At 38.5% G+C, this 23,751-nt stretch overlaps 1 protein-coding gene across 6 annotated transcripts in view; it reads right to left on the bottom strand.

Annotated features, from left to right (window-relative positions):
- Positions 1–23,751, bottom strand: part of ULK2 (unc-51 like autophagy activating kinase 2) — a 163,639-nt gene that overhangs the window by 100,167 nt on the left and 39,721 nt on the right. For all 6 annotated transcript variants that reach the window (XM_037012928.2, XM_037012924.2, XM_037012937.2 and 3 more), the window contains 4 exons: positions 18,635–18,708; positions 16,456–16,557; positions 15,316–15,374; positions 13,871–13,953 (listed from right to left, as the gene is read on the bottom strand). In XM_037012928.2, the coding sequence (XP_036868823.1) occupies positions 13,871–13,953; positions 15,316–15,374; positions 16,456–16,557; positions 18,635–18,708 (318 nt within the window). The remainder of the gene's footprint in view (positions 1–13,870; positions 13,954–15,315; positions 15,375–16,455; positions 16,558–18,634; positions 18,709–23,751) is intronic.

Consider the following 23,751-nt stretch of genomic DNA (forward strand, 5'->3'; position numbering starts at 1 on the left):
AATATACATATACACATAAATTCTAGTTTGACATGTAAGATTTCTCATGCTGATTTTTAGGATATAATAGGGATGCAATAGAGAAGATATAAAGAAACTAGATTGACTGAATGCAAATACTCTAAAATCACCTTCCAAATCAATTGCTATGGTATGGAAACTAAATAAATATTTAATATAATCAATAATTTTAAAACTATTATCCATGAGTATGCCATTTATTACTAATATACCCCACATTTCTCATTGTTATAAAGTCACTCAGTTTAATTTATCCCTCTGAAAAATAAAAATATTTGCAAACTACATGCACTGAAGTTTAATTCCAACTTTTTAAACCTTAAGAGAATAGATATACAGATTATTTAATCTTTTCCCCTATATGGAAACTATTAGAGCTATCATCTACTGTGAGCATTTACTAGGACAATGAACTGAGTGCCTCACATACCAGTTCCTCATTTAATCCTCACAAACTTTATGCAAGGCATTATCATCTTCCTTTTATTGATAAGGAAATTAAAGCACATGAAGGCCACCTATCTTCTCCAACATCAGAGAGCTAGTAAGCTGAGGGACCTGAATAAAAACCCAGTCTGTCTTATCCAGAAGCCTATGTGGATTTCTATAACATACATTAACAGACCAAAATTCTGGAATAAGTTTTTGCAAATCTCTATTACCATTAGAACTATTACTACAGGAAAACTCAAATGCTTTTTTTTCCCCTAAAATGTCAAGGTCAAGGTCAATCTGATAAGCACTTTCATTGGACATGCTTCATGGCCTTTCTGGTCTGACATTTTTAAGTCTTGCTATTTATACATATGAATGATAAGAACAAGACTGAAAAGAACAATCTTTCACATCAGATTGACAAGAACAAATGAAAAACTATCTCCCAAAGAGGAGTTGAGACCGAAAAGGTTTCAGAGATAAATGTTCTTTAAAAACCTGCAAGAACTAGGAGGTGGAGCCAAGATGGTGGCCTGAGTAGAGCAGTGGAAATCTCCTCCCAAAAACACATAGAGCTATGAAAATATAACAAAGAAAAATCTTCCTAAAATAGAGACCACAGGACACAGGACAACATCCAGACCACATCCACACCTGCAACAACCCAGTGCCTTGGGAAGGGGGTAAGATACAAGCCTCGGCCTGGCGGGCCCCGAGCGCCCCTCCCCCCGGCTCCTGGCGGGTGGAAAGAAACCGGAGCCGTTTTTTTTTTTTTGGCGAGTGCTTTTTGGAAGCTTTAAAGGGACAGGGACCCTGTTCCTAGGGAGGCACGGTGGCGGGACTGGTGAGCGGGTGCCTGGGACCGGCACTTGAGGATGGAGGAAATCGCGCATTTTTCCCCTTTTTTTTTTCTCTTTTTGGCGAGTGCTTTTTGGAAGCCTTAAAGGGACAGGGACCCCGGTGCTAGGGAGGCAGGGCGGCGGGACTGGTGAGCAGGTGCCTGGGACCGGCACCTGAGGACAAAGAATATCCCGCGTTTTTCCCTGCAGGACCGGTGGGCAGGTGCCTGAAACTGGCACTTGAGGACGGAGGAAATCGTGCGTTTTTTCCCTTTTTTTTCCTCTTTATGGCGAGTGCTTTTTGGAAGCCTTAAAGGGACAGGGACCCCGGTGCTAGGGAGGCAGGGTGGTGGGACTGGTGAGAGGGTGCCTGGGAATGGCGCCTGAGGACAAAGAATATCCCGCGTTTTTTCCTGCGGGACCGGTGGGTGGGTGCCTGAGACCGGCACCTGAGGACGGAGGAAATCACGCGTTTTTCCCCTTTTTTTTTTCTCTTTTTGGCAAGTGCTTTTTGGAAGCCTTAAAGGGACAGGGACCCTGGTGCTAGGGACGCAGGGCAGTGGGACTGGTGAGCAGGTGCCTGGGACAGGCGCCTGAGGACAAAGAATATCGCACATTTTTCCCGCACCAGTGGGTGGGTGCTTTTTGGAAGCCTTGAAGGGACAGGGACACTGGTGCTAGGGAGGCAGGGCAGCAGGACCAGTGAGCAGGTGCCTGGAACCGGGGCCTGAAGACAAAAAAAAAATCAAGTGTTTTTTCCTTATTTTTATTTTTTATTTTTTCTGTTCCCTCTATCATTGTTGCTGTTGTTGTTTTGGTTTGGAGAGTGCTTTTTGGAAGTCTTAAAGGGGCAGGACAGGTCACTTAGACCAGAGGCAGGGAATCTGGGGATCTCTGGGCAATTTAACCCCCTGGTCAGCAGGGAGCACAGAGGCCCCTTACGGAGATAAATAGCCTCCCAGCTGCTCCCCCTCCAACAGGGCTCCACCATTTTGGAGGAGCAGCCCCAGCCAGGCCACGCCCATGGCAACAGCGGAGAAAAACCCCATAGCAACCTGGCAGGAAGCAGAAGCCCTGTCTGCACACAGCTGCCCAGCACAAGCCACTAGAGGTCGCTATTCTCCCAGGTGAGGAAGGCCACAAACCAACAAGAAGGGAAGCTCTTCCAGTGGTCACTTGTACCAGCTCTGCACACTACCTCTATCACCATGAAAAGACAAAAGTACAGGCAGACAAAGATCACAGAGACAACACCTGAGAAGGAGACAGACCTAACCAGTACTCCAGAAAAAGAATTCAAAATAAAAATCATGAACATGCTGACAGAGATGCAGAGAAAAATGCAAGAGCAGTGGGATGAAGTCCGGAGGGAGATCACAGATGTCAGGAAGGAGATCACAGAAGTGAAACAATCCCTGGAAGGATTTATAAGAAGAATGGATAAGATGCAAGAGGCCATTGAAGGAATACAAGCCAGAGAACAGGAACGTATACAAGCTGACATAGAGAGAGATAAAAGGATCTCCAGGAATGAAACAACACTAAGAGAACTATGTGACCAAGCCAAAAGGAATAATATTCGTATTATAGGGATACCAGAAGAAGAAGAAAGAGGAAAAGGGATAGAAAGTACCTTTGAAGAAATAATTGCTGAAAACTTCCCCAAACTGGGGGAGGAAATAATCGAACAGAACATGGAATTACACAGAACCCCCAACAGAAAGGATCCAAGGAGAACAACACCAAGACACATAGTAATTAAAATGGCAAGGATCAAGGACAAGGAAAGAGTTTTAAAGGCAGCTAGAGAGAAAAAGGTCACCTATAAAGGAAAACCGATCAGGCTAACATCAGACTTCTCGACAGAAACCCTACAGGCCAGAAGAGAATGGCATGATATACTTAATGCAATGAAACAGAAGGGCCTTGAACCAAGGATACTGTATCCAGCACGACTATCATTTAAATATGATGGCGGGATTAAACAATTCCCAGACAAGCAAAAGCTGAGGGAATTTGCTTCCCACAAACCACCTCTACAGGGCATCCTACAGGGACTGCTCTAAATGGGAGCACCCCTAAAAAGAGCACAGAACAAACACACAACATATGAAGAAGGGAGGAGGAGGAATAAGAAGGGAGAGAAGAAAAGAATCTCCAGACAGTGTATATAACAGCTCAATAAGCGAGCTAAGTTAGGCAGTAAGATACTAAAGAAGCTAACCTTGAACCTTTGGTAACCACAAATCTAAAGCCTGCAATGGCAATAAGTACATATCTCTCAATAGTCACCCTAAATGTAAATGGACTTAATGCACCAATCAAAAGACACAGAGTAATAGAATGGATAAAAAAGCAAGACCCATCTATATGCTGCTTACAAGAAACTCACCTTAAACCCAAAAATAAGCATAGACTAAAAGTCAAGGGATGGAAAAACATACTTCAGGCAAACAACAGTGAGAAGAAAGCAGGGGTTGCAGTACTAATATCAGACAAAATAGACTTCAAAACAAAGCAAGTAACAAGAGATAAAGAAGGACACTACATAATGATAAACGGCTCAGTCCAACAAGAGGATATAACCATTCTAAATATATATGCACCCAATACAGGAGCACCAGCATATGTGAAGCAAATACTAACAGAACTAAAGAGGGAAATAGACTGCAATGCATTCATTTTAGGAGACTTCAACACACCACTCACCCCAAAGGATAGATCCACCAGGCAGAAAATAAGTAAGGACACAGAGGCACTGAACAACACCCTAGAACAGATGGACCTAATAGACATCTATAGAACTCTACACCCAAAAGCAACAGGATATAAATTCTTCTCAAGTGCACATGGAACATTCTCCAGAATAGACCACATACTAGCTCACAAAAAGAGCCTCAGTAAACTCCAAAATACTGAAATTCTACTAACCAATTTTTCAGACCACAAAGGTATAAAAGTAGAAATAAATTCTACAAAGAAAACAAAAAGGCTCACAAACACATGGAGGCTTAACAACATGCTACTAAATAATCAATGGATCAATGAACAAATCAAAATAGAGATCAAGGAATATATAGAAACAAATGACAACAACAACACTAAGCCCCAACCTCTGTGGGACGTAGCGAAAGCAGTCTTAAGAGGAAAGTATATAGCAATCCAGGCACACTTGAAGAAGGAAGAACAATCCCACATGAATAGTCTAACATCACAATTATCAAAATTGGAAAAAGAAGAACAAATGAGGCCTAAAGTCAGCAGAAGGAGGGACATAATAAAGATCAGAGAAGAAATAAACAAAATTGAGAAGAATAAAACAGTAGCAAAAATCAACGAAACCAAGAGCTGGTTCTTTGAGAAAATAAACAAAACAGATAAGCCTCTAGCCCAACTTATTAAGAGAAAAAGAGAATCAATACAAATCAACATAATCAGAAATAAGAATGGAAAAATCACAACAGACTCCACAGAAATACAAAGAATTATTAAAGACTACTATGAAAACCTATATGCCAACAAGCTGGAAAACCTAGAAGAAATGGACAACTTCCTAGAAAAATACAACCTCCCAAGACTGACCAAGGAAGAAACACAAAAGTTAAACAAACCAATTACGAGCAAAGAAATTGAAACGGTAATCAAACAACTACCCAAGAACAAAACCCCGGGGCCGGACGGATTTACCTCGGAATTTTATCAGACACACAGAGAAGACATAATACCCATTCTCCTTAAAGTGTTCCAAAAAATAGAAGAAGAGGGAATACTCCCAAACTCATTCTATGAAGCCAACATCACCCTAATACCAGAACAAGGCAAAGACCCCACCAAAAAAGAAAATTACAGACGAATATCCCTGATGAATGTAGAGGCAAAAATACTCAATAAAATATTAGCAAACAGAATTCAACAGTATATCAAAAGGATCATACACCATGACCAAGTGGGATTCATCCCAGGGATGCAAGGATGGTACAACATTCGAAAATCCATCAACATCATCCACCACATCAACAAAAAGAAAGACAAAAACCACATGATCATCTCCATAGATGCTGAAAAAGCATTTGACAAAATTCAACATCCATTCATGATAAAAGCTCTCAGCAAAATGGGAATAGAGGGCAAGTACCTCAACATAATAAAGGCCATATATGATAAACACACAGGCAGCACTATACTGAACAGCGAGAAGCTGAAAGCATTTCCTCTGAGATCGGGAACCAGACAGGGATGCCCACTCTCCCCACTGTTATTTAACATAGTACTGGAGGTCCTAGCCACGGCAATCAGACAAAACAAAGAAATACAAGGAATCCAGATTGGTAAAGAAGAAGTTAAACTGTCACTATTTGCAGGTGATATGATACTGTACATAAAAAAACCCTAAAGACTCCACTCCAAAACTACTATAACTGATATCGGAATACAGCAAAGTTGCAGGATACAAAATTAACACACAGAAATCTGTAGCTTTCCTATACACTAACAATGAATCAATAGAAAGAGAAATCAGGAAAACAATTCCATTCACCATTGCATCAAAAAGAATAAAATACCTAGGAATAAAACTAACCAAAGAAGTGAAAGACTTATACTCTGAAAACTACAAGTCACTCTTAGGAGAAATTAAAGGGGACACTAATAAATGGAAACTCATCCCATGCTCATGGCTAGGAAGAATTAATATCGTCAAAATGGCCATCCTGCCCAAAGCAATATACAGATTTGATGCAATCCCTATGAAACTACCAGCAACATTCTTCAATGAATTGGAACAAATAATTCAAAAATTCATATGGAAACACCAAAGACCCCGAATAGCCAAAGCAATCCTGAAAAAGAAGAATAAAGTAGGGGGGATCTCACTCCCCAACTTCAAGCTCTACTACAAAGCCATAGTAATCAAGACAATTTGGTACTGGCACAAGAACAGAGCCACAGACCAGTGGAACAGATTAGAGACCCCAGAAATTAACACAAACATATATGGTCAATTAATATTTGATAAAGGAGCCATGGACACACAATGGGGAAATGACAGTCTCTTCAACAGATGGTGCTGGCAAAACTGGACAGCTACATGTAGGAGAATGAAACTGGACCATTGTCTAACCCCATATACAAAGGTAAACTCAAAATGGATCAAAGACCTGAATGTAAGTCATGAAACCATTAAACTCTTGGAAAAAAACATAGGCAAAAACCTCTTAGACATAAACATGAGTGACCTCTTCTTGAACATATCTCCCTGGGCAAGGAAAACAACAGCAAAAATGAGCAAGTGGGACTACATTAAGCTGAAAAGCTTCTGTACAGCGAAAGACACCATCAATAGAACAAAAAGGAACCCTACAGTATGGGAGAATATATTTGAAAATGACAGATCCGATAAAGGCTTGACGTCCAGAATATATAGAGAGCTCACATGCCTCAACAAACAAAAAACAAATAAACCAATTAAAAAATGGGCAGAGGAACTGAACAGACAGTTCTCCAAAAAAGAAATACAGATGGCCAAGAGACACATGAAAAGATGCTCCACATTGCTAATTATCAGAGAAATGCAAATTAAAACTACAATGAGGTATCACCTCACACCAGTAAGGATGGCTGCCATCCAAAAGACAAACAACAACAAATGTTGGCGAGGCTGTGGAGAAAGGGGAACCCTCCTACACTGCTGGTGGGAATGTAAATTAGTTCAACCATTGTGGAAAGCAGTTTGGAGGTTCATCAAAATGCTCAAAACAGAACTACCATTGACCCAGGAATTCCACTCCTAGGAATTTACCCTAAGAACGCAGCAATCAAGTTTGAGAAAGACAGATGCACCCCTATGTTTATCGCAGCACTATTTACAATAGCCAAGAATTGGAAGCAACCTAAATGTCCATTGGTAGATGAATGGATAAAGAAGATGTGGTACATATACACAATGGAATACTACTCAGCCATAAGAAGTGGAAAAATCCAACCATTTGAAGCAACATGGATGGAGCTGGAGAGTATTATGCTCAGTGAAATAAGTCAAGTGGAGAAAGAGAAATACCAAATGATTTCACTCATCTGAGGAGTATAGGAACAAAGGAAAAACTGAAGGAACAAAACAGCAGCGGAATTACAGAACCCAAAAATGGACTAACAGGTACCAAAGGGAAAGGAACTGGGGAGGATGGGTGGGCAGGGAGGGATAAGGGGGGGTTTAAGTAGAAGGGGGGTATTAAGATTAGCATGCATGGGGGGGAGGAGAAAGGGGAGGGTAGGCTGCACAACACAGAGGGGACAAGTAGTGACTCTACAACATTTTGCTAAGCTAATGGACAGTAACCGTAATGTGGTTGTTAGGGGGGACCTGATATAGTGGAGAGCATAGTAAACATAGTATTCTTCATGTAAGGGTAGATTAAAAATTAAAAAAAAAAAAAAAAAAGAAAGAAAGAAAGAAAGAAGAAAGAAAAAAAGAAAGAAAAAAGGAAAGAAAAGAAAAAAAAAAAAAAAACAGAAAGAAAGAAAAGAAAGAAGAAAAAAAAAAGAAAAAAAGAAAGAAAGAAAAAAGGAAAAAAAAAAGAAAGAGAAAAGACGAAAAAAAGAAAGAAAGAAAAAAAGAAAAAAGAAGAAGAAAAAAAGAAAGAAAGAAAGAAAGAAAGAAAGAAAGAAAGAAAGGAAAGAAAGAAAGAAAGAAAGAAAGAAAGAAAGAAAAGAAAGAAAGAAAGAAAGAAAGAAAAAAAAAAAGAAAAAAAAAAAAAAAGAAAGAAAAAAAGAAAGAAGAAAGAAAGAAAGGAAAGAAGGAAAGAAGGAAAGAAGGAAAGAAGGAAAGAAGGAAAGAAGGAAAGAAAGAAGGAAAGAAAAGAAAGAAAGAAAGAAAGAAAGAAAGAAAGAAAGAAAGAAAGAAAGAAAGAAAGAAAGAGAAAAGAAAGGAAAGAAGAAAAGAAAGAAAGAAAGAAAGAAAGAAAGAAAGAAAGAAAGAAAGAAAGAAAGAAAGAAAGAAAGAAAGAAAGAAAGAAAGAAAGAAAGAAAGAAAGAAAGAAAGAAAGAAAGAAAGAAAGAAAGAAAGAAAGAAAGAAAGAAAGAAAGAAAGAAAGAAAGAAAGAAAGAAAGAAAGAAAGAAAGAAAGAAAGAAAGAAAGAAAGAAAGAAAGAAAGAAAGAAAGAAAGAAAGAAAGAAAGAAAGAAAGAAAGAAAGAAAGAAAGAAAGAAAGAAAAGAAAAAGGGGATTACTCCTTGACAGGATAAAACTATTGGTAAATCAAAGATCAACGCATGCTTTAAATATCCTTAATGTTGATCACTTAAAGGGTGTCAGATGATCAGCTATGGAGGTACTCTTTTCTGATAATATTCCTTTCTCTTAATTAAAAAAAAAAAAAAGCAGTTACTGTGTGCTGACCTCCAATGAGTTCTGCACAGTGGTATAGAGGGCATGTCAAAGTGTGGGCAAAGGGTCTGTTTCTTTCTATGCAGAAGATCAAGGCCTAGCTTGGATACCCAGAAAATGAACTAAGATACGATATGAGGAGGAGCTTCCAGCATCAGCACTCTCAGGAGGACTCGTGCCAGGGGATGATCATCAAAAAGCCTCCACAGGGATCTGGGTGATGCTGCGGTTGTGGCTGCGTCCACCACACCGTTTCCTGGACTTGCCACTGGAATGAGGAGGGAGATGTCTAGGCTGGCATGTGCATACAGTGAGACAACGAATTTGACCGGATCTGTACTGTTGGAACTCAACCAGGAGTTGGGAGGGGTGCAAGGTGTAGCACTCCAAAATCTCATGAGTATAGACTATCTATGGTTAAAAGAACATATGGGATGTGAACAGATCCCAGAAATGGGCTGCTTTAATTTGTCTGATGGTTCAAGTACAGTTGGACAATATCCATCATATCATAGATAAATTTTCACAAATGCCTAGGGTGCCTAAATGGTTTTCTTGGCTTCACTGGAGATGGATGGTAATTATAGATTTGCTTTGTTTATGTCACCGTATTCCTATTATGTTAATATGTGTGTGCAAATTAGTTAGTAGTTTAAAACCTATACATACTTAAGGTACTCTACAAGAAGATATGTCAAAGAAATAATCAATTCTCCCATGTTTCCTTCATATGCTACATCTATAGCTTTTCTTCTTCCTTCCTAATTACAACCCTTAAATAGAATTTGTGCGTCATATCGAATTTACCGAGTATCATAATTCCTCCAGGTGGTAAAGATACCTCGAGACAAGTGCTGGGCATAGAAGCCACAGGGCATAAATCTGCAAAGAAGTAAAAAGCTAACCTTTGCAAACAATATGGCTTCTCTCTCACTTACCAACTTTACATCTCCCTGTATGGCCCCGGAAGATGACTGGTTAGCCAGAGACGGGTAAGATTCCTCAAGGGAGGAACAACCTAAGACAGGCACAGTCGCAGGGGGGCCATCAGGTGAGAATTTGGGGATCAACAGAGGTGAGGCTCAGAACCTCACCCCCCCTGCTTTGAGAGAAATCTTCTGCATCCGTGGATGTTTTGCTGCCCTTGTCTAGCTTGGATTAATACTTAATCCATAGGCACACACCTGATCATCTGATCATCTACATTTGCCCTCTTATAGCACTAAACTATGTTTTCTACCTTTATCTTGCATCTACCTACCACTTCAGCATTTTATTAAAAATAAAAATAATAATAATAATAGAGGGAGAAATGTGGGATCAACATATAAATCAAGTACAAAAATCAAAGGAATATTCATATTTGACCTGATTGTTTATAGGTCATAATGCGTGATCAAAACCGAAAGTTTCTGTGATGAATGCCCTTGTACTGTTCACCATGTAAGAACTTATTCACTATGTAAGAATTTGTTCTCCATGTAAGAACTTGTTCGTTATGCTTCAGAAGATTGGAGACTGACGAGAATTAGGCTTGAGATGGATTAATGATTATACATTGAGCATTGACCCCCCTATACTGAATTTTATTGTTGTTAACAACCATTTGACCAATAAATATGAGAGATGCTCTCTCAAAAAAAATAAAATAAAATAAAAATAAAAAAATAAAAAATAAAAGTAATAATAATAATAATAATAATAAGGGAGAAATGTGGGATTCACATATAAATCAAGTATAAAAATCAAACGAATATTCATATTTGACCTGATTGTCTGTAGTTCATAATGCGTGATCAAAACCGAAAGTTTCTGTGATGACTGCCCTTGTACTGTTCACCATGTAAGAACTTATTCACTATGTAAGAATTTGTTCACCATGTAAGAACTTGTTTGTTATGTTTCAGAAGATTGGAGACTGTTGAGAATTAGGTTTGGAGTGGATTAATGATTGTGCATTGAGTCCCCTATACAGAATTTTATTGTTGTTAACAACCATTTGATCAATAAATATGAGATGCCCTCTGAAAAAAAAAAAAAAAAAGCAGTCCCTGTGTGCTGACCTCCAATGAGTTCTGCACAGTGGTATAGAGGGCATGTCAAAGTGTGGGCAAAGGGTCTGTTTCTTTCTATGCAGAAGATCAAGGCCTAGCTTGGATACCCAGAAAATGAACTAAGATATGACATGAGGAGGAGCTTCCGGCATCAGCACTCTCTGGGGGACTTGTGCCGGGGGATGATCATCAAAAAGCCTCCACAGGGATCCGGACGATGCTGCGGTTGTGGCTGCATCCAGCCACCATCTCCTGGACTTGCCATAGGAATGAGGAGGGAGATGTCTAGGCTGGCATGTGCATACAATGAGACAACGAATTTGACCGGATCTGTACTGTTGGAACTCAACCAGGAGTTGGGAGGGGTGCAAGGTGTAGCACTCCAAAATCTTATGACTATAGACTATCTATGGTTAAAAGAACATATAGGATGTGAACAGATCCCAGAAATGGGCTGCTTTAATTTGTCTGATTTCTCTCAGACCGTTCAAGTACAGTTGGACAATATCCATCATATCATAGACAAATTTTCACAAATGCCTAGGGTGCCTAAATGGTTTTCTTGGCTTCACTGGAGATGGATGGTAATTATAGATTTGCTTTGTTTATGTCACCGTATTCCTATTATGTTAATATGTGTGTGCAAATTAGTTAGTAGTTTAAAACCTATACATACTTAAGGTACTCTACAAGAAGATATGTCAAAGAAATAATCAATCCTCCCATGTTTCCTTCCATATGCTACATCTGTAGCTTTTCTTCTTTCTTCCTAATTACAACCCTTAAATAGAATTCGTGCCTCATATCGAATTTACCGAGTATCATAATTCCTCCAGGTGGTAAAGATACCTCGAGACAAGTGCTGGGCATAGAAGCCACAGGACATAAATCTGCAAAGAAGTAAAAAGCTAATCTTTTCAAACAGTATGGCTTCTCTCTCACTTACCAACTTTACATTTCCCTGTATGGCCCCGGAAGATGACTGGTTAGCCAGAGACGGGTAAGATTCCTCAAGGGAGGAACAACCTAAGACAGGCACAGTCGCAGGGGGGCCATCAGGTGAGAATTTGGGGATCAACAGAGGTGAGGCTCAGAACCTCACCCCCCCTGCTTTGAGAGAAATCTTCTGCATCCGTGGATGTCTTGCTGCCCTTGTCTAGCCTGGATTAATACTTAGTCCATAGGCACACACCTGATCATCTGATCATCCACATTTGCCCTCTTACAGCACTAAACTATGTTTTCTACCTTTATCTTGCATCTACCTACCACTTCAGCATTTTATTAAAAATAAAAATAATAATAATAATAGAGGGAGAAATGTGGGATCAACATATAAATCAAGTACAAAAATCAAAGGAATATTCATATTTGACCTGATTGTTTATAGGTCATAATGTGTGATCAAAACTGAAAGTTTCTGTGATGAATGCCCTTGTACTGTTCACCATGTAAGAATTTATTCACTATGTAAGAATTCGTTCACCATGTAAGAACTTGTTCGTTATGCTTCAGAAGATTGGAGACTGACGAGAATTAGGCTTGAGATGGATTAATGATTGTACATTGAGCATTGACCCCCCTATACTGAATTTTATTGTTGTTAACAACCATTTGACCAATAAATATGAGAGATGCCCTCTCAAAAAAAAAAAAAAAAACCTGCAAGAACTAGATAATCCCTATAGTATTAAGCATTCCAATTTCTTTTATTATACCTAAAATTGTAAAATATTATTTGGGGATACACTATGGTAAGTTAAAATGCTTAGAAGTTTTTAGTTTTAGATGCTTATATTACAAAAAAAGAAAGGTTCAAAATCAATGATGTAAGTTTCCACCTTAGGAATCTAAAAATCTAAGATGAGGCCGAGGCCTCTGTGAGGTACCCACACTCCATTCTCATAAAGCCACGGTGAGAGCCAGGCTGCCCAGAGCACATGCCCACAAGGATCACCAGACACCGAGCTGCCCCTCTCTGTCTCCCCAAGCCCCATCTCTGAGGCCAGAGACTTTCTACCAGATTCCAGGGTGTTTCTCTTCCCTGGAGTGTTCTCACCCTCTGGGGTATTTACTTCCTCCCAGATCTTTTCCCAGATATATCCTCAGCCTAAACCTCTCCTCTAAAATCCAGGCGTCCTTTTGACATCTGCACTTAGGTGTCAAATGGGTCTCTTAAATGTAACATGTCCAACCTAAACAAACGCCTGATCTTGCCCCCGAATCCTGCTATCCACGTGCTCTTCCCTACCTCTGAACTGACAACTCCCTTCTTTCATTTGCTCAAGCCAGAAAGTCATCTTTGACTTTCCTCTTTCTCTCACACCCCACATCTGATTCATCTGTAAATACGCTGCCTCTACCTCCAAGATCCAGGGTTAAACATCTCTCACCACTTCCATGATATTATTCCCATCACGGCTACTTCACCTCTCACTTAGGTCATTGCCCTAGTCTCCAGATTGGTCTCCCAGCTTCTGCTCCCCCCCCACCACATGGCCCCTCCTCACCACAGTCTGTTCTCAACAAGCAACCAGACTGATTGATCCTTTCCAAAGCATTAGTCAGACCACAGGATTCCTCTGATCAAACCCTCCAGGGGTACCCCACCACACTCTGAGTCACTGGCCTACCTGCCCCTCCAGCAAACAAGGCAGCTCCAGCTCTGGGCCTTTGTACCAGCTACTGACTCTGCCTTTAAAGCTCCCCCCACAGACAGCCACATGGCTCACTGCCTCACCTCTGTAAATCAGCTCTTCAATGGAATTGTCAGTTTCTCAGAAAAGGCTTAACTGATGACTTTAGTTAAGATTTCAATCTCTACCTACCCCCACTTCTCTTCCTTCTTTTTTCCACAGTATTTATCACCTTCTAATATAGTATATAATTGTAGTGTATAATTTCATTGTGTCTCTCTCCCACTACAATATGTTACATGAGGAGAGATTTTATTACTCTAACCCCTGTACTTAGAAAACAGTAGACACTCAATAAATATTTACAAAATAAGTGAAAAAGACAAAGAGATAGAAAAGTAAAATTGACCTTAATTTTCTTATGAAATCTCTATAGTACCTTCAAAAATATTTTTTCAGAAGACACAAAATTTTAAACTATATAACATTTGAAAATATTACTTACCAAAGTCCATTCTATCTTTTTGGTTTCTCTGAAGCAAACCCAAAAGGAGATTAGTCAAATAAGGTGATGTTTCTCTGGGAATACTAAGAGAAAGGAAAAAAATTACCTAAGTGGTGAGATACATATTAAGTACATGACTTTTACCTTCATTATGGTAAATGAAAATGTATATGCAGTTATGCAAATATTACATTTTATACACGAAGATCATGGTAAATCCATTCCTTAAAGGAACAACAAAACACTAAGCAATTGCCTTTGAGAAATACCATCAATTTTGGTAAGATTCCTGCATTGTGCTTATTAATGCTGTTTGTTAGAATATCTGCAGAAATAAAAGTACTTCACAAGCACACACCATCCTGAGTTCTATCACAACTTCAAGCTTACAGCAGAATTTGCTAAGGTTCTCAATTAGAACAAGAGCTACCTCCAATTCTGTCTGGAAAAGTTTAAGCCAATACCAATAAGAAATAATACAGCTTCCTAAAATCCAATAAGGAAAAGGCAAACAAGGCAACAGAAAAATAAGTAAGAGGAACATAAAATTCACAAAATAGAAACTACGAATGCATATTGAACAAATAAAAAGAGCCAACATCACTCGTAAAGAGAATAATGCAAATGGTCTTCTTTACTTGAGAGGCATCAAATCTGGTAACATCCTTTGTCGATAAAGTGTGGGGAAAGGAGCACTCTCATACACTGTGGTATGAAATAGGGAGAGTCAATTTGGGGAGCACACCTTTAAGTTCAACAATTCCATTTCTAGGAGTCCATCCTAAAGAAATACACAAATATGTACACACACACACACAATTACTAAAGACTGTTTGCAGTAACCAAAATGAAAAAAGGCATATGATTAAACAAAATATAATACACTTCACTATGGAACTCTGGAGCTGTCTTAAAAGAATGCTTCAGTTCTCTATGGACTGCTGCTGAATGTCTATGACACACAGCAGAGTAAAACAAAGCTGCAGAAAAATTAGCAAAGTATTATGTAATTTGTACTGAACTGCATGTGTGTGTATAAATATATGCATAAACACTCAAATGTGTATAAAGAATTTGAACAAAAAGGATGTGGAAAGATACACAGCAAAATTTTGTCATCCCTAGAGAACAGGGGAAGACCTGGGGGTAATGGCTTTCTATTCTATGCACATCTATTCAGTCTGCATCTCCTTCCCCAGAGAACACATATAACTTCTGTACTTTATTCTTTTAAATATAAATTACATCTTAAAAAAGAAAGAGAATAGCAGAGCAGTACACAGGTGCCTATGATGTGCTAGTAATTTTCTAATTTCCTGTTATAATGAAGGCTCTCTCATTATTTTAAATGAAAAAAAGATTCAATAATGGAAATAAAACACAGAGTTCAAATAAATAACACTGTATTCACAAACAGTAAAATTCAATGTAATCAAAACACATACCTAGGCATTAAGTTCCTGTTTTTTTCATAAAACATCCTTAGGTCTTGAGGACTATTAGCCTGTTTAAAAAAAAAATGTTTAGAAAGCTTAATTTCCTAAACAATGGTGGGAAAATTCCAAATCATATGATAGATATTCACATTCTTGATATAGAACATATATTCTGAACTTGAAAGCCATGGATTGCTGAGGGAGCCACAGATGAACACTAAGAACTTAAAAACCTCTGAAACTGAGTGCAAATTCTGCCTACCTGGGAATAATGGATTTCTTCTGAGGTCAGACTCTCAGAGAGGCCTGAAACTTAGAAAAGGCTAAGAACCACTCCTCTGAAGGTTACGTGGCCTACTCAACAGGTACATTTTTATCGTGTAACACCAGGGGGGGTGTATCTCACCTTAAGACTTGAAGGGATTCCAGGAGAACTAAGTATACTGCACTTCTGTCTCTCCACAGAAAAGGCAACGCCCTCACAATTAGAGCTGCTGAGTCAGGGAAGCGGCCTCTACATAACTAACTAGACTAAGAAATTAAGTTTGTGGCCTGGCCATGTCACTGGTTTTGTAATACCATCTTGGACAAATAATTTCACTTTGTTCTAGTTTTCAGATTAAAAAAATCTCTTTGTAAGTGGGCAGCGTGAATGTAAGAGGAATCATCATGATTAATTCTAGATGACCTCTTCTGGGAGCAGAGGAGAGGAAAAGGACCCAAGGTGACATCCATAAAGCCTAAGTGATCAACTCCTTCCACCCCACAGTGACAGGAGCAGAGAGCTGGGGACAGTTTCCAGTGATCGTTCCAGGCCGGCCAGCCCCAGCCCTCTGGGATTCCAGAAGCCCAAAACCAAGCTAAGCAGGAAGTGCTGACACTACTGTTGACACCCATTTCCCACCAGACTCTTAGCCTGGAAAACATGGAGAGGCTTCATGCCCAGTCCAACTGTCACAAGAAGGCAGATAAAAAAGAAAAACCAAGAAGTGTCTGGCTCACTACAGCAGGTTTTGCTTGTAACAAAATCAAAATAAATCACAAGGAACCAAAAAAACAGCTTTCAAAGGCTTCCCATTTTATGAGTCAAAGGCAAATGCAAAATGAGACGATCCCAAAACTGAGTACACAAGAAAAAGGGCAAGCTACCTGAAAAGGTGGTTTTCCAACAAGGCATTGGTATATCACTGTTCCTATGCTCCACAGGTCTGCCTTAGCATCATAATGTTGAGACATGATAACCTCAGGAGCCTGTGAATAAAAATATTCAGGAGATATGCATTATGTTATTTACATATGCATATGCCAATTAACTGGTAAATGTCACACTCCTTACAAAACTACCACAATATAACACATTGTGGTATTTCCCTAATCAAATGATACTGCAATGAACTTAGAACCACATTCCTACATTGATATTTACTGGTAAATCTCAAAAACAGTGCTATATGAGAAGAATCAAGTTGTAGAAACGAACATTTCTGTACATTATTATGGACACAAATACAGTAAAAGCATTAAAATTATATTAAAGAAAAAACACACCAATGACAGGATAGGGGTTACTTCTAGGGTATGAGAATAGGAGAGTGGGAAATGGGAAAAGGAAGGTATATATACAAAAAGACTTGGATTATTCCTTTCTAAAAAAGAAAAGGTCATGGCAAAATATTAACTTTGTAAAATATGGATAATAGGTACACAAGAGTTTGCTATATTATTATTCCTTTTCTCTATCATTTAAAAACTTAAACTATAATGCAAAACACAATAATAATTGTCTTAAAAGCAAAGGCATTTCTCTGCTGCTTTGCTGTAGCTATTTTCCCACCTCTCATTAAATGGTGCTTTTTAAAAATACCATCAATCAGGAAAAACATTAAATATGAATGTTAACAGTGGATCTCTGGCAACTTGCTGCACTGATGGACAGTGACTGCATTGGGGTACGGGTGGGGACTTGATAATATGGGTAAATGTAGTAACCACATTGTTTTTTCATGTGAAACCTTCATAAGAGTGTATATCAAGGATACCTTAATAAAAAATTATTTAAAAAAAAGATTGTTAACATCTTTTTGACTAGGTAATATTTCTAGGAATCTTTCTAACAGAAAGAAGTACAGATGGAAATGTGTGTGCTCATTTCAGTTTTATTTATGATGATGAAAAAAACTGGACACACCCTAAAATTCCAATAAAAGATGAATGGTTAAGAAAATTTATCACACATCTTAGCAATAAAGTGCAGCCATTAAAATTCAGGTTGACTAAGTGTACAAGGAAATGCTTATTTTTTACCACTAAGGAAAACCCAGGTATGGACTAGTATAAAAAATATATACATATGAATGTCAAATACACTTAAAAACAGTGAAATTTTATTTCCCAGGTATAACATTTTTATTGTCCCTTGTAAATTTCTTGAGTCAACTTCCTTTAGAGATCAGGCCAAGCAAACTCTATCTTCAAGGCTCTTAGTTTAAGGCTGACCTAGTTCATACTTAGGAAGTACAAAATAATTTTAAATTGCATTAAATTAAAAAGTTTGTTGTATAAACAGTCAAAGTATGATTAAGAAAGTAAATTGAATGCAAAAAACTTTTTTAAACTTTGATGACTAGTTCCTTGATCTCAAAGTTGATTTTAGATTAGAGGAAATCCAATTAGGATTTAAATAGAACATAAATACACATTAAACTTAAAATTAAAATAGGTACATTTATTTACTTTGCAGAATTCTGAGGCTCCAGAATTAAGATACTTCCAGACTTAACACATTAGTTCAGAAGTTTTCACAGCTTACCCTAGCAGACATGATAATATCCATATGAAAGGGCAAAGAAGAAAGCTAATATTTTTTCAGCTTTCAGTATGACACTAATTTTAAGAAATGCCTATGATATTGGTGCCTTATCAAGAGACAGAACATGCAAAAGATGAGCATGTCCTGTACCTGAAGAGGTGCCCTAAAGGCTTTTTTTCCTTTTTTTTGGTATTCCTAATATTACACATGAAGTATATAGTATGACCATACTTCATCAGTTTTTATTTTCAATTCAATCTAATAGGGGATTTCTACTTTAATAACTAATAACTAATCTTTTTTAAAACTAAAAAACAATGGGCAAAAATGACTTTTACAGTCTGCTATGCTAAAGCAAAAAATGTCTATATTATATCACAGCATTATCAGTAATACAGTTAATGTTAATACAAGTAAAAACACACTATAAAATCACATCTTACTTGGAAACAAGCCTTACACTTAAATTCCAGTGCTCATGGTGCCATGTCATAAACACACAAGGACACAAACACTCACCATGTACATTGGGGATCCACACAGTGTTGCAGCCATCATGTTACTGTGTAGGTAACGAGCAAACCCAAAATCCGCTGTTTCACAAAATAAAAAGGAGAAAAACAAATGATACCTTTGCTCACACTTAACATAGATCATATTTTCAAGACATAGGAGGCACAATGGAATTGTGACAAATTAAATTAACAGCTTACTGAAAGTAACTACCTCACTTTCGACAATCTATGAAATAGTAATCACTGATTGGATTAAAGATGGTAGCATGAGAGGTGAGACAGAGACCTCCTCCTAAAACCACATATAATATGAAAATATAATTAATACAATTAATCCTGAAAGAGCAACAGGAAAGAAGGCTGCAACAGACTGCATATACCTGGAGAAAAGAGCAGACCTCATGGAACAGGGTAACGTACCAAAGCAGTGACACAGTAGGACCCAAGCCCTTCCCCCACCCCAGCTCAATGGAAGGATGAAGAGAAACAGAGCAGGGAGGGAGTGGAGGCCTGGGAATGATGAACACCTAGCCCTGGAGATCTGCTCTGGGAGCACAAACCTACATTGCATGGTACTCTGGTGATTAGTGGAGTTGGAAAGCTAAGACAGGTGGAATACCTGGAGAGACAGAGATTCCAGCTGCTTGTGGAAAACAGGGATTCATATCCAGCCCAACTGGGCAGGCAGTCTGAGAGGCTTCCTAACAGCGAGAGGGCTGCTAAAGGGGCAAGCATTGAGCAGACCTTACTGCTCAAGAAAAAGGACAGACAGACAAAATTGTCCAGGTGCACTCTGCCCAGCAGGCTGGGATCTTAAACGATCTTCACTCACTCCATCCCCAACTGGCTATGCAGCTCCAAGGCCCACCAAGGTGATATGCAGCCTACTGTGTCTTCCTCCCAGCTATCCTGCACCTCGCTTGCAAACGAGAAGCCCCTGCCCTCGTGTCAGGCCAGCCAGAGGGAAGCCCCACCTATGGCAGCTACAAAAACAAAGCAGAGAGGCTTACACCTGTGTGTTTGGCCAATTGGTTCTGGCAGTGGAGACAGGCATAACAGCTGGGAAACAGGAAAGAGCTCTTTCCTCACCCCTGGCACCAGCACCACTCCCCTGTGATGCCCGACATCACTCCAGGGATGGAGCAGCTCCACAGAGTAGAGTTTCTGGGCGCTGGAGGGTGCCACATACAAATATGAAACATCAAAGGAACCTGGTTCAAAGCAAAATCTCAACACCAGAGAAAGGACCGAGTGAGACTGAATTAATAAATCTTTCTGAAGGAGAGTAAAAATAAAAATCATAAACATGCTCATGAAGGTACAGAAAAATACTCAAGAACTCAACTCAGGAAGAAATTGAGGACAGGTATCCAATAGTTGAAGAGCACAATGGGGGTATTAAAAGCAGATTAGATATGGTGGAGGACACAATAAATGAAACAGATACTATGGAAGAGGAATACAAAGAAGCTGAGGCACAGAGAGAAAAAAGGATGTCTAGGAATGAAAGACTACTGAAAGAACTGTGTGACCAATTCAAACGTAACAATATTCATATTATAGGGGTATGAGAAGAAGAAGAGAGAGAAAAAGGGATAGAAAGAGTCTTTGAGGAAGTAATTGCTGAAAACTTCCCCAATCTGGGGAAGGAGACAGTCCTTCAGGCCATGGAGGTGCACAGACCTCCCAACACAAGGGACCCAAGGAGGACAACACCAAGACATATAATACTTAAAATGCCAAAGATTAAGGATAAGAATGGACTATTAAAAGCAGCCAGAAAGAGAAATGAGATCACATACAAAGGAAAACCAATCAGGCTATCATCAGACTTCTCAGCAGAAACTTTACAGGCCAGAAGAGAGTGGCATGATATATTTAATGCAATGAAGCAGAAGGGCCTTGAACCAAGAATACTTTATCCAACAAGATTATCATTTAAATTTGAAGGAGGGATTAAACAATTCCCAGATAAGCAAAAGCTGAGAGAATTTAGCTCCCACAAACCATCTCTCCAGTGTATTTTGGAGGGACTGCTATAGATGGAAATGTTCCTAAGGTTAAATAGCTGTCACCAGAAGTAATAAAAAGGGATAGACAAAGTGTACAAAATATGATACCTAACATATAAAGAATGGAGGACGAAAAAAGGAGGGGAAAAAAAGAACTTTTAGATTGTGTTTGTAATAGCATAATAAGTGAGTTCAGTTAGACTCTTAGATAGTAAGGAAGTTACCCTTGAACCTTTGGTAACCATGAATCTAAAGCCTGCGATGGCAATAAGTACATACCTATCGATAATCACCCTAAATGTAAATGGTCTGACTGCAGCAATCAAAAGACAAAGAGTCACTGAATGGATAAAAAAAGACCCAACTATATATTGCCTACAAGAGACTCACATCAAACCCAAACACATACACAGACTAAAAGTGAACAGATGGAAACAGATATTTCATGTAACTAATAGGGAGAAAAAAGCAGTATGTGTATCAAACAAAAGAGACTTTAAAACAAAGAAAGTAACAAGACACAAAGACGGACATAACATAATGATAAAGGGGTCAATCCAACAAGAGGATATAACCATTATAAATATCTCTGCACCCAACACAGGAGCACCTACGTATGTGAACAAATACTAACATAATTAAAGGGGGAAGTGGAATGGAATATTCATTTTAGGAGACTTCAACAAACTACTCACTCTAAAAGAAAGATCCACCAGACAGAAAATAAGGAAGGAGACAGAGGCATTGAAAACACATTAGAACAGATGGACTTAACAGACATCTACAGAACTCTATACCCAAAAGCAGCAGGATACACATTCTTCTCAAGTGCACATGGAACATTTTCAAGAATAGATCATATACTAGGCCACAAAAAGAGCCTCAGTAAATTCAAAAAGATTGAAATTGTACCAACCAGCTTCTCAGAGCACAAGGATATGAAACTAAAAATAAATTATGCAAAGAAACCAAAAAATCCCACAAACACATGGAGGCTCCACAACATGCTCCTAAATAATCAATGGATCAAAGACCAAATAACAACAGATACCAAGCAATATGTGGAGACAAATGACAATTCAACACCGCAAAATCTGTGGCACGCAGCAAAGGCGGTGCTAAGAGGAAAGTCTATTGCAATACAGGCCTACCTCAGGAAATAAGAACAATCCTATCCGAACAGTCTAAACTCACAATTCTCAGAACTAGAAAAAGAAGAACAAATTAGCCCCAAAGTCAGTAGAAGGAAGGACATAATCAAGATTAGAGCAGAAATAAACAAAATTGAGAAGAATAAAACAATAGAAATAATCAATGAAAATAGGAGCTGGTTTTTCAAGAAAATAAACAAAATAGATAAACCCCTAGCCACAATTACCAAGAAAAAAAGTCTACACACATAAACAGGATCACAAATGAGACAGGAAAAATCACTACAGAAACCACAGAAATACAAAGAATTATTAGAGAGAAGAGTGAAAATTATATGCTAACAAACTGGATAACCTAGAAGAAATGAACAACTTTCTAGAAAAAGACAGTCTTCCAAGGTTGACTCAAAAAGAAACAGAAAATCTGAACAGATGAATTACTAGCAATGAAATTGATTTGGTAATCAAAAAACTACCTAACAACAAAACTCCTGGACCAAATGGCTTCACCACTGAATTTTACCAAACACTTAGTGAAGATTTAATACACATCCTCCTTAAAGTTTTCCAAAATGTAGAAGAGGAAGAAATACTTCCAATCTCATTCTATGAGGCCAGCATCACCTTAATACCAAAACCAGGCAAACACCCCACTAAAAAAAGAAAATTACAGACCAATATCACTGATGAACATAGATGCAAAAATACTCAATAAAATATTAGCAAACTGAATTCAAAAATACATCAAGAGGATCATACACCATGACCAAGTGGGATTCATCTCAGGGATACAAGGATGGTACAACATTTGAAAATCCATCAACATCGTCCACCACATCAACAAAAAGAAGGACAAAAACCACATCTTCATCTCCATAGAGGCTGAAAAAGCATTTGACAAAATTCAACATCCATTCATGACAAAAACTCTCAACAAAATGGGTATTGAGGGCAAGTACCTCAACATAATAAAGGCCATATATGACAAACCCACAGCCAACATCAAACTTAACAGCAAGAAGCTGAAAGCTTTTCCTCTAAGATCAGGAACAACACAAGGAGGCCCAGTCTCCCCACTGTTATTCAACATACTACTGGAGGTCATAGCCATGTCAATCAGACAAAACAAAGAAATACAAGACATCCAGATTGGTAAAGAAGTCAAACTGTCACTATTTGCAGATGCATAATATTGTGCATAAAAAAACTCTAAAGATTCGACTCCAAAACTACTAGGACTAATATCTGAATTCAGCAAAGTTACAGGATACAAAATTAATACACATAAATCTGTTACTTTCCTATACACTAATGATGAACTAGCAGAAAGAGAAATCAGGAAAACAATTCCATTCACAATTGCATCAAAAATAATAAAACACCTAGGAATAAACCGAACCAAGGAAGTGAAAGACAAGACCCTCCTAAGAGAAAGTAAAGAGGACACTAACAAATGGAAATTCATCCCATGCTCTTGGTTAGGAAGTATATTGTCAAAATGCCCATTCTACCTAAAGCAATCTACAGATTCAATGCAATGCCTATCAAAATACCAACAGCATTCTTCAACAAACAGGAACAAATAGTTCTAAAATTCATATGGAACCACCAAAGAGCCTGAATAGTCAAAGCAATCCTGAGAAGGAAGAATAAAGCAGGGGGAATCTTGCTTCCCAACTTCAAGCTCTACTACAAAGCCACAGTGATCAAGACAATTTGGTACTGGCACAGGAACAGACACACAGACCAGTGGAACAGAATAAAGAGTCCAGATATTAACCCAAACATATATGGTCAATTAATATACCATAAAGGAACCATGGACATACAATGGGGAAATGTCAGCCTCTTCAACAGCTGGTGTTGGACAGACACATGTAAGAGAATGAAACTGGATCATTGTCTAACCCCATACACAAAAGTAAATTTGAAATGCATCAAAGACCTGAATGTAAGTC

This window comes from Manis javanica, chromosome 4 (genome assembly GCF_040802235.1).
Source record: "Manis javanica isolate MJ-LG chromosome 4, MJ_LKY, whole genome shotgun sequence".
Classification (NCBI taxonomy): domain Eukaryota; kingdom Metazoa; phylum Chordata; class Mammalia; order Pholidota; family Manidae; genus Manis; species Manis javanica.